Source organism: Rousettus aegyptiacus, unplaced genomic scaffold (assembly GCF_014176215.1).
Source record: "Rousettus aegyptiacus isolate mRouAeg1 unplaced genomic scaffold, mRouAeg1.p scaffold_m13_p_14, whole genome shotgun sequence".
In the NCBI taxonomy this organism is placed as follows: Eukaryota; Metazoa; Chordata; class Mammalia; order Chiroptera; family Pteropodidae; genus Rousettus; species Rousettus aegyptiacus.
This window is the reverse complement of record NW_023416289.1, coordinates 34,007,328-34,020,540: the sequence shown is the minus strand read 5'-3', so window position 1 is coordinate 34,020,540 and position 13,213 is coordinate 34,007,328. Positions and strand designations below refer to the sequence as shown.

Genomic DNA, 13,213 nt, shown 5'->3' with positions numbered 1-13,213 from the left:
GTATGTGCCAGTTTTTCTATAGCCATCCATCCATCAGTAGACACTAGGATGGCTTCCATCTTTTTGGCTATTGTGAATAATGTTGTAATAATGATTGCACAAATATTTCTTTGAGACCCTGCTTTTCATTCTTTTTAAGTATATACCCAGCAGTGGAATTGTTCGATTATATGGTAATTCGATTTTTAACTTTTTTGAGCAACTGAGGAGCTGTTTTCCATAGTAGCTATACCATTTTAAATTCCCAACAGTGCTTAAGTGTTCCAGTTACCCTACACTCTCCCCAACACTTTTTTTTTTTTTATTACACTATCTTAGGGGACATGCAGTGTTATTTCATTGTGGTTTTGATTTGCATTTCCCTAAGGAGTAATGATGTTGAGCATCTTTTCATCTGCTTGTTGGCTGTTTGTATATGTTCTTTGGGAAAATGTCTGTTTCAATCTTTTGCCCATTTTTTAATCAGTTTTTTTTGCTGACGTAAGAGTTCTCTATATGTTGTAGGTGTTAACCACTTATCAGATACATGATTTACAAATATTTTCTCCCATTCTGAGGAGAAAATAGAGCAGGGCAGGGTTGCTTTTTCACTTTGTTCAAGTAGTCCTTTTTTTGCACAGAAGTTTTCAATTTCAACATATTCCAAATTTATTTTTATCTTTGTCTCCTGTGCCTTTGGTATTGTGTCCAAGAAATTATTGCTAAATCCAGTGTCATGAATCTCTTTTCCTATGTTTTCTTCTTAGAGTATTATACTTTTAGGTCTTTGATCCATTTGGGGTTCATTTTTATATATATCATGTAAGAAAAGGGTACTACTTCCTTCTTTTACATGTGGCTATCCTAACACCATCTGCTGAAAAGACTCATTTCCCGTTGAACACTCTTTACACCCTTGTTAAAAATCTGAGCACATATGTAAGAGTTTGTTTCTGGGCTCTCTTGTATTCCATCTTTCTATATGTATGTCTTTATGCCAATATGACAGCATTTTGCTATACTCTTTTTTTTATTTTTAAGTAGTGGTTTCACCCAGTGTTGAAACCCTGGCAAGTGGACTGGCAGTCTTCCTTCTGGGGCAGCTGATTAAAGTGTCAGATATGTGGAAAAATTTTGTACTTTCAGACCTACCTGGGCCTTTACTGAAGATCTGCCATTGCTAGTGTCTATTACAGAAGCCATCTTCCCTCTATTAACTGGCATGGAGCTACTGTGTATTACCTTAGTCTCTAAAATGCTCAGGGAGAGCAGATTGCTATGCTCTCTTGTTTTATCTGGTGTATTCCCCAGGCATTTAAGCCATTTTGGTAAGGCTTCGTTTCCTCTCCCAGACTGGTTTGGGTGTGGATGTTACTGTTTTGCAAGACGACTTGAGCTGGCCTCAGCTGGCAGCTTACAGAGGTTTCTCTTTGTCGGAGGCATTATTGTCTCTTGTTGCTTGTAATGGACTTTTTTAGTCACCAGGTTCCCCTATGTAGGAACTCCTTGCTCACCCTAAGGTTTTTGTAATAGTAAAGATCTCATTGAGCTACATTTAGCTTCTTGGGCTTCTATGCACTGTGTGCTGTGGGTGAGAAAAGAATTGGACTGTGCCAGAATGAAAGCGTGAACAGGTTTTATTGGACCCTCTACTTTATATGTTTCAGAGGAAATAGGACAAAGAACAGCACTCAGTCCAGGTTTGAGTCAGTTTGCATTGCTGCACAAGGTCTCCTGGGAAAGTTTATAGAACTTCTGCCCCCAATTTTGTACACTGGCCTGGATGCAAAGATTACTTATGGTTCTAATAGTTAGCTTGAGGACAGGGCAGTTGTCTTGACAATCTTCATTGCATTTGGCAACAGCATGCATTGAGTCATTTATACTCAGAGGATGTCCCATCTTCCTCCCCTGATCTACCTGGGAGCCTGCGTCCTAAAGTCAAAAATCATGTAGTGGATGCAGGGCTTAAAAGGCTCAGGGTGGGGACCAAATTCTAAACAGAAACCAGTTGGATTTGTAGGAAGTGGGAAGACTGCCACAAACCAGAGTGGATGTGCCTCTTCTAAAGGGCATCTATCAGTGTTTCATTGTCTGTGACTATGGGATGAAAGTGTACAGAATTCCTCGAGACCTGCAGACCTGTGTCCTATAGACACTGTCACTGCCAGAGCAACTGATTCAGAGGTTATGGATCCTTGTATTCTCCCTGGGCTGTTTGCCTCAAACCGTAGCTGTTCAGGCTGCTGATGGGTTCTACTGATTAACTCCAAAAGAAATAGAACCTATCAGATAGGGTTTGTGTCCCTCTGCAAGATTACAGAAAGCCATAAATTATGTCATAGAGGATTGGGTGAATTTGATTGTTGTTCTCCTTTTCACTATTCTGTCGTAATTGAAGACATACATGTGATTTTCCAAGAGTAAGCAAGGCTATCACATAAAAGAACTTTATCGTCTGTAAGGTGATAAAGTGCTTTTACATTCTGACAGTTACTATGTGCCAAAGAGCTGTTTAATATAGGAAGTTGGAATAAGCCAAAGAACTTTAATTCAAATTCAGTTGCACATGAAATAGTTATCAATAAAAATTTATGAACCATCTACCTCTTACACAAGCTTCCAGTGAAGCGTCTTTTAGATGCTTGAATATTTTTCCTAATAGTGCCTTTAGTGTATGTCTGTGTGTTATGAAAATTCTTAAAGCACCGTTTTAAATTGTGGGGGTTTTTGGGGTGTGTGTGATAAAATACAACAAAAAAATCTGGCCACATTTCATCACCACCACTGCTTATCCTAGTCAGAGTCACCATCCCACTCACCTGGATCTTAGTAACAGTCTTCTACATGGTCTCCCACTTCTAATGGTTCTCAGCACAGTAGTCACAATAATTCATTAACACAGACAGGTTCTATTCCATTTCATTTTTTTTTTTTGTCCTAGCTCCCCAGTTCATTTGTAACAAGTTGAAAACTCTTCAAAATGGCCTGCCCTATTCTATGTGTCTGGCCCCAGAACATCCCTCAGCTCATCTCTTTCCACTCTCCTGCTTACTCACCTGAATGTACTTCAGGTCCCTTGCTTTTACTGGAGGGAAATAAACCTGGGTCTTTGTTTTGACTTTCTCTCCCTGGAACTAATTCCCCAAAATATCCACAAGGCTTAGATCATGACCTTCAGTTTGCTCTGATATCTTCTTAATAATGGAGTTTTCCCTTAATAATCTATTGAAAACTTTAATTGCAAAAATGTAACCCCATTTAATAGCACCCCTAATTTTATCTTATTTTCACAGGTAACATATAGAAATATTACATAATTGACTATTGTCATTAATATTTACTGTCCTTTGACTAGAATGAAAGCCTCATGGAGGTCTTTGGGGTCTTTGACTTATTAGATTCTGCTGTGTCTTATGCAGCCACAAGTGTCTAGAATGCAATAGGTACCTAATGAATATTTCTTAAGGAGAGAATGAATAGGATACTACAGATGCCCTATTTGTTTTTAGTATTCTAGCAAAGCTATCTCTTCTCTACATCATCCTTTTAAGCTGGTATTGCTCAGTGTACTAAAAAATGATTTAAATAATAATAATAATAAATTTAGAGAGTCATAACTCTGGCTAGCCAAGTTTCCTGTGTAACCACGTGCTCAGCTTCATTCTTTCATTTCTCAGACTTAAGTGTCCCTTCAAACCACACTGAGATCCTAACCTTGTTCACATGGCTAAGAGCTATCTTGGCCACCAACTTTGAATAACTAAATAATCATTGATTTCAGTAATTTCAACATTTCACAAATAATTCTCTGAGATAATCTCAACCCCCCATGCATAGTTATTGCTGTAGCAGGTGAAATTATATTTACCTCCCAGCAAGGAAAGGGGATCATGTCATCTGATCCTTTATGTCAGAGATCAGGTACCCCTTTTCTGAATACTGTGACCACAGTCACCAATCCTTTCAGGAAATTGCATGTGGTAAGTCATTCTTTCAGATAGCTCTTAGCTTCTAAAAATGAGTAGTACATATCAGGATATAGAGTAAGAAAAATGGCCCAGTTCCTAAGCTCTACGTTTTTGTTTTTTGTTTTTGTTTTTGTTTTTGTTTTTTGTTTTGTTTTGTTTTGTTTTTTTGAGGGAACCAGAGATAAAAACATTGCCCCCACCTGCTTGAGGCCATCCCATCTCTCTTCTCTGTATTGCCATGTGCGATCCTGTCTCTGTCTTCCCTACTATGGCTCAGTTTGCATTCTTCACTTTCTTGACCCTGACCTCATCCAATTGATTCCAAAGCTTCAGTCTACATGGATTTGAAGAGCAAATAAGACAGTGGTAATCATATCTCAACTGTGAGTGGATGTACTTTGCGTCTGAGTGAAAATATGGCTCATGTGCCTATCTGGTTTTGTTGCTTTGGGGAACATCTGGAATAATATGTCTCTGTACATTACTGTGATCTACACAGATGAAATTCCACAGAAATCTGGGTTCGTCCCCTTTAAGAAGTGTGAAAGCCCAACCCCTCCTCAGAGCCTCCAGACACCCCTTGCCAGCATCCCCTGCTTCAGTGCTGGAGACAGTTCCCTGAGGCCCTGGGAGCTGAGAACTACATTACCCGGAAGGCACTGAGCGGGGCATCGGCAGCACTAGGCCAATGGAGGCTGATCGGAGGCATTTCCATGTGAGAGGAAGCGTCTGGTGTCATCTTCAGGTCACCTTTGGTAAACTTGGATCTATCCACAGATGGGAATGTTCGTATCGCTGGGTGAGCCTGAAGTAACTGGACCAGGAAAATGCTGCGCCTGCTGCTCCGTTCTGTGCCTGCCCGGCCCACAGTCTCTGGTTGCGCTGAAAGGGCCATTTCAGGTACATGCTGCATCCTCTGGGCCCTCACCCAACTCTTTCCTATTCTGCATTAAAATGTCATAGTTCTGGGTATGGGGAGAGGGCAAAGAAGGTAAAGGGGATCAAATATATGGTGACAGGAGGAGGCTAGACGGGGTGGTGAGCACACAATGGAGTACACATTTGGCATTGTAAAGTACACCTGAAATTTATATTATTAATTTAAAAAACTACAGGTATTTAACTTTGCTATAACAATGCATGTGGTCCAATGAAAAAGAATTCATAGTTCTTATGACAGTTCTCTTAATGTAAATCACATATTTATTTATCCCACCCCCATCCTGCCAATTTTGGTCTTCCAAACTTTGAAATATTGAAGAAAATTGCATAGAACTTACATGTGCAGTTGAATAACCAGCTCTAAAATTAATATCCGTTTACTGCCCAGGTCAAGAAATGGGATATAAATAGGACCTCAGGAGCCACCAGTGCACCTTCCAGAAGGATTATCCCCATTCCCAGAGAGAAGCTCCTCTCCAATGATTTCAGGTAAGCATTTTCTGATACTTTTACCAACTATGTGGGAAATACTTGATGAAAGTAATTGAGTTTCACCTATTTAAAAAAACTTTCCGAGAAACATGGTGGAGTGAGAGTCATCCCCAGAGCTCTCCCCTTGAAACAATAATAAGCTGAACATCTAACACTCAACAAAAAACACTCAAACTGCACACCAGCACGTCTGAGCATGGGATCTGCGCATAAGAACTACCACAGGTCAGAACCCCGGGAGTCGGGTGGTAGACTGGGAGAAACAAAGAAGCTGCCTCTCGCAGCTAGAGCTCCCTGTAGGGGGTTGTGGAGGGAGAAGATGTGGCGAGTTCCCTGAACAGCCCTGCCTGGGAGAGCTGTGAGCTCCCTGCGGCTGGTGGCAGTGCCCAGTCATCAGGGCAGAAAGAGGAGAAGCAAGATGGCAGAGAAACAACAGTTGATTTTACCAGCCACTCTTGTAAAACTGAGGCTGAGCTGTAGCCTCCAACCCCCAACCTAGAGGGCCCCTCCTGCCATATCCTCTGAACACCACAGAGCCCAGAGGAATATGAGCAAATGCTACCTAAACTATCGCTAACACTGACAGGGACTGAGACTGAGAGTAGTGAGCACAATTAAACATCCATAAGAAAAATAAAAAAGGCATTATTAAGGCTTTACATAAAGCAGGAGTCCAAGAGACTTAGACGCCACCTAATGGAAACCAAAAGAAAAGCGCCTTCTTTGCAACAGGCTAAAGAGAGACCTTTATGTAATAAATCTTCTTTCTGGAAAAAGAGAATATACTTCCATTAATGCTCAGGTGGAGAAATAGTCCATTAAAAAACCATCAACAACCAAGGTGACAAGACATCTCAGAAAGAAAGAGAAAAATCTCCAGAAAAAAAGCTTACAGACATAGAAATATTCAACTTAAACAACAGAGAATTGAGGATAGTACTTCTGAAAAAACTCAGTGAATTCCGAAACAAGTCATATCAACAATTTCAGGAATTGAAAAAACAATTAGATGAGCAGAATGAGTTATTTAGTAAGGAGATCAAAACCCTCAAAAAGAAGAGGGTAGATTTTCTGGAGATGAAAAACACACTGCAAGATTTGAAAAATGAAATAGGAAGCTTGGGATATAGAGTTGACCAAATGGAGGAAAGGATCAGCGATATCAAAGACAGAAATCTAGAAATAAATCAGAAGGAAGAAGAGAGAAACCGAAGAATGAAAATTAATGAGAAATACAAGAGCGAGCTGATACCATCAGGAGAGGAAACATAAGAACAATGGGCATTATTGAAGGCGAGGAAAAGGAGCAGAGACTAGAAAGAATTTTCAGACACATAGTGGACTAGAATTTCCCAAATCTAAGGAATGAGCTGGAGCTTGGAATTCAAGAAGTCAACAGAACACCCAATTATGTCAACCCAAAAAGCTCTTCATCAAGACACATCGTATTAAAATTATCAAAAATCAAAAATCAACAACAAAGACAATTCTCAGGGAAAAGAAGACGGTACCTTATAAAGGAGAACCCATTAGGTTATCCTCAGACTTCTCAGCACAAACCTTACAAGCCAGAAAGGAATGCAATCAAATATTCAAACTAAAATATTCAAACTATTAAGTGAAAGGAACTAGCAGCTAAGCTTTTCTTTAGATGTGGAGAAATTAAGACCTTTCTAGACATACAAAAATTGGGGGAGTTCTCTACTATGAGGCCTGCACTACAGGAAATACTGAAAGGGGTCAACTCACCTAAAACAAAATGACAAAAAAAAAAAAAAAGCATTTAGGAGTAAGGTGACTGTCAGGCAAATAGAAGCAGAGGAGTGCAACCTTTACTAAGAACAGGGCATTATAAGCATAAACAATAAGAAGAGAATTACTATAGCAAGATAGTAGTGAACATTCAGCATAAATATGGACACATTGAGACGACAATGACACAAGGGGAGGATTCAAAGATCTAAATTCATAAAGAGGAATGGAGATAAGGCACGCACAGAAGAAAATGTAAGACTGTATATATATATAACTATCCTTTACATATTTGTAATGGTAACCACACACCAAAGATTCAGAACTGAAGTATATAAAACAAGAAGAACCAGAGGGAAAACCCACAAAAGCCAAAATAAAGAACACAGACATACAAGGACAAGGAAGCAATGGAAACACTGAACTACCAGAATGCAAAAGATAAAATGGCTGTAAGAAGACCTCATATTTCAATAATCGCACTAAATGTAAATGGACTGAACTCACCAATAAAAAGGCACAAAGTTGCAGAATGGATCAAAAAAGAAACCCAACCATATGCTGCCTCCAGGAGACACATCTCAGTTTTAAAGACAGATATAGACTCAAAGTGTGGAAAATGATGCTTCAAGAAAATGGCATTCAGAAAAAAGTGGGAGAAATGGTACTAATATCAGATGAAATAGATTTCAAAATAAAAAAGGTAAAGATATTGAGGGACACTTCATAATGATAAAGGGAATCATGTACCAAGAAGACATAACACATTAATATCTATGCTCCCCATCAGGGAGCCCCGAAATATATAAAGCAATTACTAATAGAACTAAAGGGAAAAACAAACCAAAACACTATCATAGTTTTGTAGTAGGGGACCTAAATACCCCACTGTCGGATATGGGCAGATCATCCGTACAGAAACTCAATAAGTAAATAACATCCTTAAAGGACATATTAGACCAACTGTACATAATTGACATTTACAGAGCCTTCCATCCCAAAACAGCTGCTTATACATTCTTCTCTAGTGCATATGGAACATTCTCAAGATTCGACCACATACTGGGACACAGTAATAGCCTCAACAAATATAAGAGGGTTGAAATCATACCAACCGTATTCTCCGATCATAATGCTTTGAAACTAGAGATCAACTGCAAAAAGAAAGCAGGAAGAACCACAAATACATGGAGATTAAACAACATGCTACTGAAGAATAACTGAGTCAGAGAAGAAATAAAAAGAGAGATCAAGAAATACATAGAAACAAATGGTATTGATAGTATAACATATCAAAACTTTGGGATATGGCAAAAGTGGTCAAAAGAGGAAAGTTCATATCATTACAGGCCTATCTCCAAAAACAAGAACAGCCCAAATAACCTAATGCTTCATCTTCAAAAATTAGAAAAGGAAGAACAAATGAAGCCTAAAGTCAGCAGAAGAAAAGAAATAACCAAAATTAGAGCAGAAATAAATGAAATTGAAAACGAACAAACAAAAAACAATAGAAAATATAAATATAAAAAAGAGCTGGTTCTTTTAGAACGTTAATAAACTGAACAAACACCTGGTGAGACTCACTAAAGAAAAAAGAGAAAGGGCACAAATAAACAAAATCAGGGATAAAAGAGGGGAAATTATGACAGACACCACAGAAATATGAAAGATTATAAAAGAATGCTATGAAAAAGAATATAACACGAAATGAAGAAATGGACCATACTTTGAAAATACAACCTTCCTAGACTAAATCAAGAAGAACTGGAAAATCTACATAGACTGATCAGCAGTATTGAAATTGAAACAGTTATCAAAAACCTACCAAAAAATAAAAGTCCAGACCAGATGGCTTCACCAGTGAATTCTACCAAACATTCAAAGAAGATTTAATACCTGTTCTCCTCAAGCCCAAAAAATCGAAGTGGAGGCACTACTTCCCAACTCATTTTATGAGGCCAATATTACCCTGTACCAAAAACTGGTAAAGATAACACAAAAAAAGAAAACTACAGACTGACATCTTTCATGAACACAGATGCAAAAATCCTAAATAAGAAACTAGCGAAGTGAATACAGCAACATATTAAAAAGGTCATACACCACGATCAAGTGGGCTTTATCCTAGAGGCACAATGATGGTTCAATATAAGCAAACCAATTAATGTGATACATCACATAAACAAAAATAAGAATCATATGATCATATCAATAGATGCAGAAAAAGCCTTCAACAAGATACAGCATCCATTTATGATCAAAACACTTAACAAAATCAGTACAGAAGCAAAGTACCTTAACATAATAAAGGCCATATATGACAAACCCTCAGTCAACATTATACTTAATGGTGAAAAACTAAAAACCTTCCCCCTAAGAAACAAGGCAAGAATGTCCACTGTTGCCGCTATTATTCAATATAACATGGAGGTCCTAATGAGTACAGTCAGGCAAGAGAAAAATATAAAAGATCCAAATAGGAAATGAAGTCAAACTGTCACTATTTGCAGATGACATGATTCTCTATATAGAAAACCCTGAAGACTCCATATGAACACTACTCGAAACAATAAGCAAATACAGTGTTCTTTCTGGATATAAAATCAACATTCAAAAATCCATAGCATTCCTATATTCTAATAATGAAGTTTCAGAAAAAGAAGTGGAAAAAATAATTCCTTTTGCAACTTCAACAAAAAATAAAATACCTAGGAATAAATCTAATAAAACATGTGAAGGATCTCTATAATGAAAACTAGAAGATCCTGTTAAAAGAAATCGAAGAAAATACAAAGAAATGAAAAGATATTCTGTGTTCTTGGATTTGAAGAGTCAACGTAGTTAAATTGATCATATTACCTAAAGCATTATACAGATTTAATGCAATCCCCATCAAAATCCTATCGTCAATTTTTTAAAGAAATGCAACAAAAAAATCATGTATGTATGGAAGCACAAAAGACTCCGAATTGCCAAAGCCATTCTGAGAACAAAGAACGAGGCTAGAGGCATAACTCTGCCCAACTTCAAATTATACTACAAAGCAACAGTAATCAAAACAGCATGCTATTGGCAGAAAAAAAAACCAGACACACGAACCAGTGAAACAGAATTGAGAGTCCAGAAGTAAACCCATATTTATATGGGCAAATAATTTTTGATGAAAATGTCAAAAACATACAGTGGAGAAAGGAAAGCCTCTTCAATAAATGATGCTGGGAAAACTGGAAAGCTGCCTGCAAACGAATGAAACTAGACTGTTGCCTATCACCACACACCAAAGTTAACTCAAAATTGATTAAAGACCTGAATATAAGACCTGAAACAATAAAATGCATAGAGAAAACATAGGAACTAAACTCAAGGACCTTGGACTTGAAGAGTATTTTATGAATTTGAACTCAAAGGCAAGGCAAGTAAATGCTAAAATAAATGAATGGGACTACATCAAACTAAAAAGCTCTTTTCTACTCAGCAAAAGAAATCATCAACTTGGTAAAGAGAGAACCATCCGAATGGGAAAATATATTTGTAAGCAACGCCTCTGATAAGGGTCTAATATCCAAAATACACAAAGAACTGGTACAACTCATTAACAACAAAAAAGATGATCCAATCAAAAAATGGTCAGAGGATCTGAACAGACACTTTTCCCAAGAGGACGTACCAGTGGCCAACAAAGATGAAAAGATGCTCAACATCGCTAGCTATTAGAGAAATGCAAATCAAAACCATAATGAGATACCATCTCACACCTGTTAGAATAGCTATAATCAACAGGACAAGTAATAACAAATGTTGGAAAGGATGCAGAGAAAAAATAATCCTTATACACTGCTGGTGGGACTGCAAATTGGTACAGTCACTATAGAAAACAGTTTCGAGGTTCGTCAAAAAAGTAGGAGTTGATCTACCATGTGATCCAGCAATCCTACTCCAAAGACTTGAAAATCCATATCTGAAGAGATATGTGCACACCAATGTTCATAGCAGCATTATTCACGGTGGCCAGGACATGGAAGCAATAGAAGTGTCCTATGATAGATGATTGGCTAAAGAAGCTATGGTACATATATACAATGGAATATTAGTCATAATAAGAGATGAAATACTACCATTTGCAACAACTTGGATGGACCTTGAGATAATCATGTTAAGCGAAATAAGCCAGACAGTAAAAGTAGAAAATCACATGATATCACTTATATGTGGGATAGAAACCTAAAAGCAGCAAATGAACAGGACAAACGATCAGAGGTTTATGGACATGGACTATAGGCGAGTGGTTACCAGAGGGTATGGGGTGGGGGAAGGGTAAGGTAGACAGCATAAAGAGCATCAAATATGTGGTAACAGAAAGAAATCTAACTGTAGGAGATGAACACACAGTGTAAATATATATATGCCTTACTGTTAAAGTGTAAAGCTGAAACTTATTGGGTTTCATTAACTAATGTCACCATAAAATAATTAATTAATTAATTTTAAAAAACCCTTTCTGTTAATGGAGTAGTGTTGATAAGGATTATGATGTATTTTATTCCATTTGCACGGTATATTCTGATTTTACACATATTTTTCATGTCTGTGCAGTATTCTATGACATGTCTTTATATAATTTTTTCTTGGTGATGGCTTCTCTTTCCTGATGTTTTTACTTATGTTTTTTGTATTTATAAACATTGTTACAGTAGCCATATCTGCCATGCATTCTGGAGTATCTAAGCACCCATTTGTCTGTCCTAAAACGTGGAATTGTTTTTTTTCACAAGTAGTTAATTATTTACATCTCCTTGATAATGCCAAACTGTTTTCCAATATTTTCCCAACCTATACAACCACTAGTAGTTTCCAATATTTATTAATTTCTACAGTTTTACTAATACTTGACAGTGTCAGCCTGAGTTTTGCCAATCTGATGAGTTTTGATGAGTTTTATTTTAATTTGTGCTTTTAAAAAGTGTGTGCCATCTGGAATTCTTGTGTACGCATTAGAGTTTTTCACTCTTTTGAGTTGAGTTGATTTTTTCCTCATTCACTTGTAGGATAATTTATTAAAATGTTACAGTGGCCAGGACATGGAATATTTACTTATTCATATGCTAACTAACAATTTTACAGGGCTCAAAAAACTGTGTTATGGCAGCCTGACCCTGCCTGGCCATTTCCTGCTCAAACAGGTTTGTTCCTGACTGCCTCCCCCTTCCCAAGACTCTCCAGCTGAAGTCAGTTTTCTTATAGCTTGCCAACTGATCAGTGTTTTTCTTCCTTTATCTGTAGCTGTGTAGGAATGCAGAAATACGAGACTGTATAAAATTGCCCGTTATGTTACAATTGGGCTCAGCCTTTGGATAAGAATCTGCTGATCCTGTGTCAGCATCAATAAATGCTGCTTCCTATTTATAGCCTCGGTGTCCATTCTCTCTGTTCAAGAATCCTGCAACATTTCTGGGGGTTTGTCTGAGATTTAGAGACAGTGGTTTTTTTTGCCTCCCTTTCCTTCAGGATCTGGCCCAGGGGACGCTGGGAGAAGTGGACTTCACCTGGTGTGCTAGCGGACCTGTTGTCTGTACGGGAAGACAACTCTTCCTGTGGACCTGGGTGGCGGCTCCAAGAGCGCAACAGAACCTGGAGAGGCATAGGAACCAGCCCAGGAGTACCGCCTGACCAAGTGGTGAGGACCAGGGTCCCAGGAACAGCCTGCCATTAGAGGACAGAAAGGGAGTCTGATCAACTCCCAAGGTCACCCAATTACTCTATATTTGTTAGAGGAAACCGTGACTTCTCAGGTACATAGGGTGGAGGGTGGAGTGTATTTGGTGTGTGTTTGTATGTAATTGAGATGTGGCCTTACTACAAAACGAGAATTGAGCCCCTATCCATGGGTTTGTGGTGAATCTCATATGGCTTTAGGGTGGTGTCAGTGGATCTTCATGAGGAGTTTACTCCAGTGTTCTAAGTTGGGACTTTATACCGACCCACCAATTGCTAAGAGGCACCTGAAAGATCCCTGCGAGGGGAGCGGCCTTAGATGGGCGAAGTGAATCTCTGAATGCGTGTGTGTTACCAACCATGGG

At 38.3% G+C, this 13,213-nt stretch overlaps 1 protein-coding gene across 3 annotated transcripts in view; it reads left to right on the top strand.

Moving 5' to 3' along the window:
- LOC107502294 (zinc finger protein 547) overlaps nucleotides 1-13,213 on the top strand; it is a 44,680-nt gene that overhangs the window by 14,590 nt on the left and 16,877 nt on the right. For all 3 annotated transcript variants that reach the window (XM_016129355.2, XM_016129354.2, XM_036232132.1), the window contains 3 exons: nucleotides 4,728-4,850; nucleotides 5,281-5,381; nucleotides 12,642-12,810. In XM_016129355.2, the coding sequence (XP_015984841.2) occupies nucleotides 4,728-4,850; nucleotides 5,281-5,381; nucleotides 12,642-12,810 (393 nt within the window). The remainder of the gene's footprint in view (nucleotides 1-4,727; nucleotides 4,851-5,280; nucleotides 5,382-12,641; nucleotides 12,811-13,213) is intronic.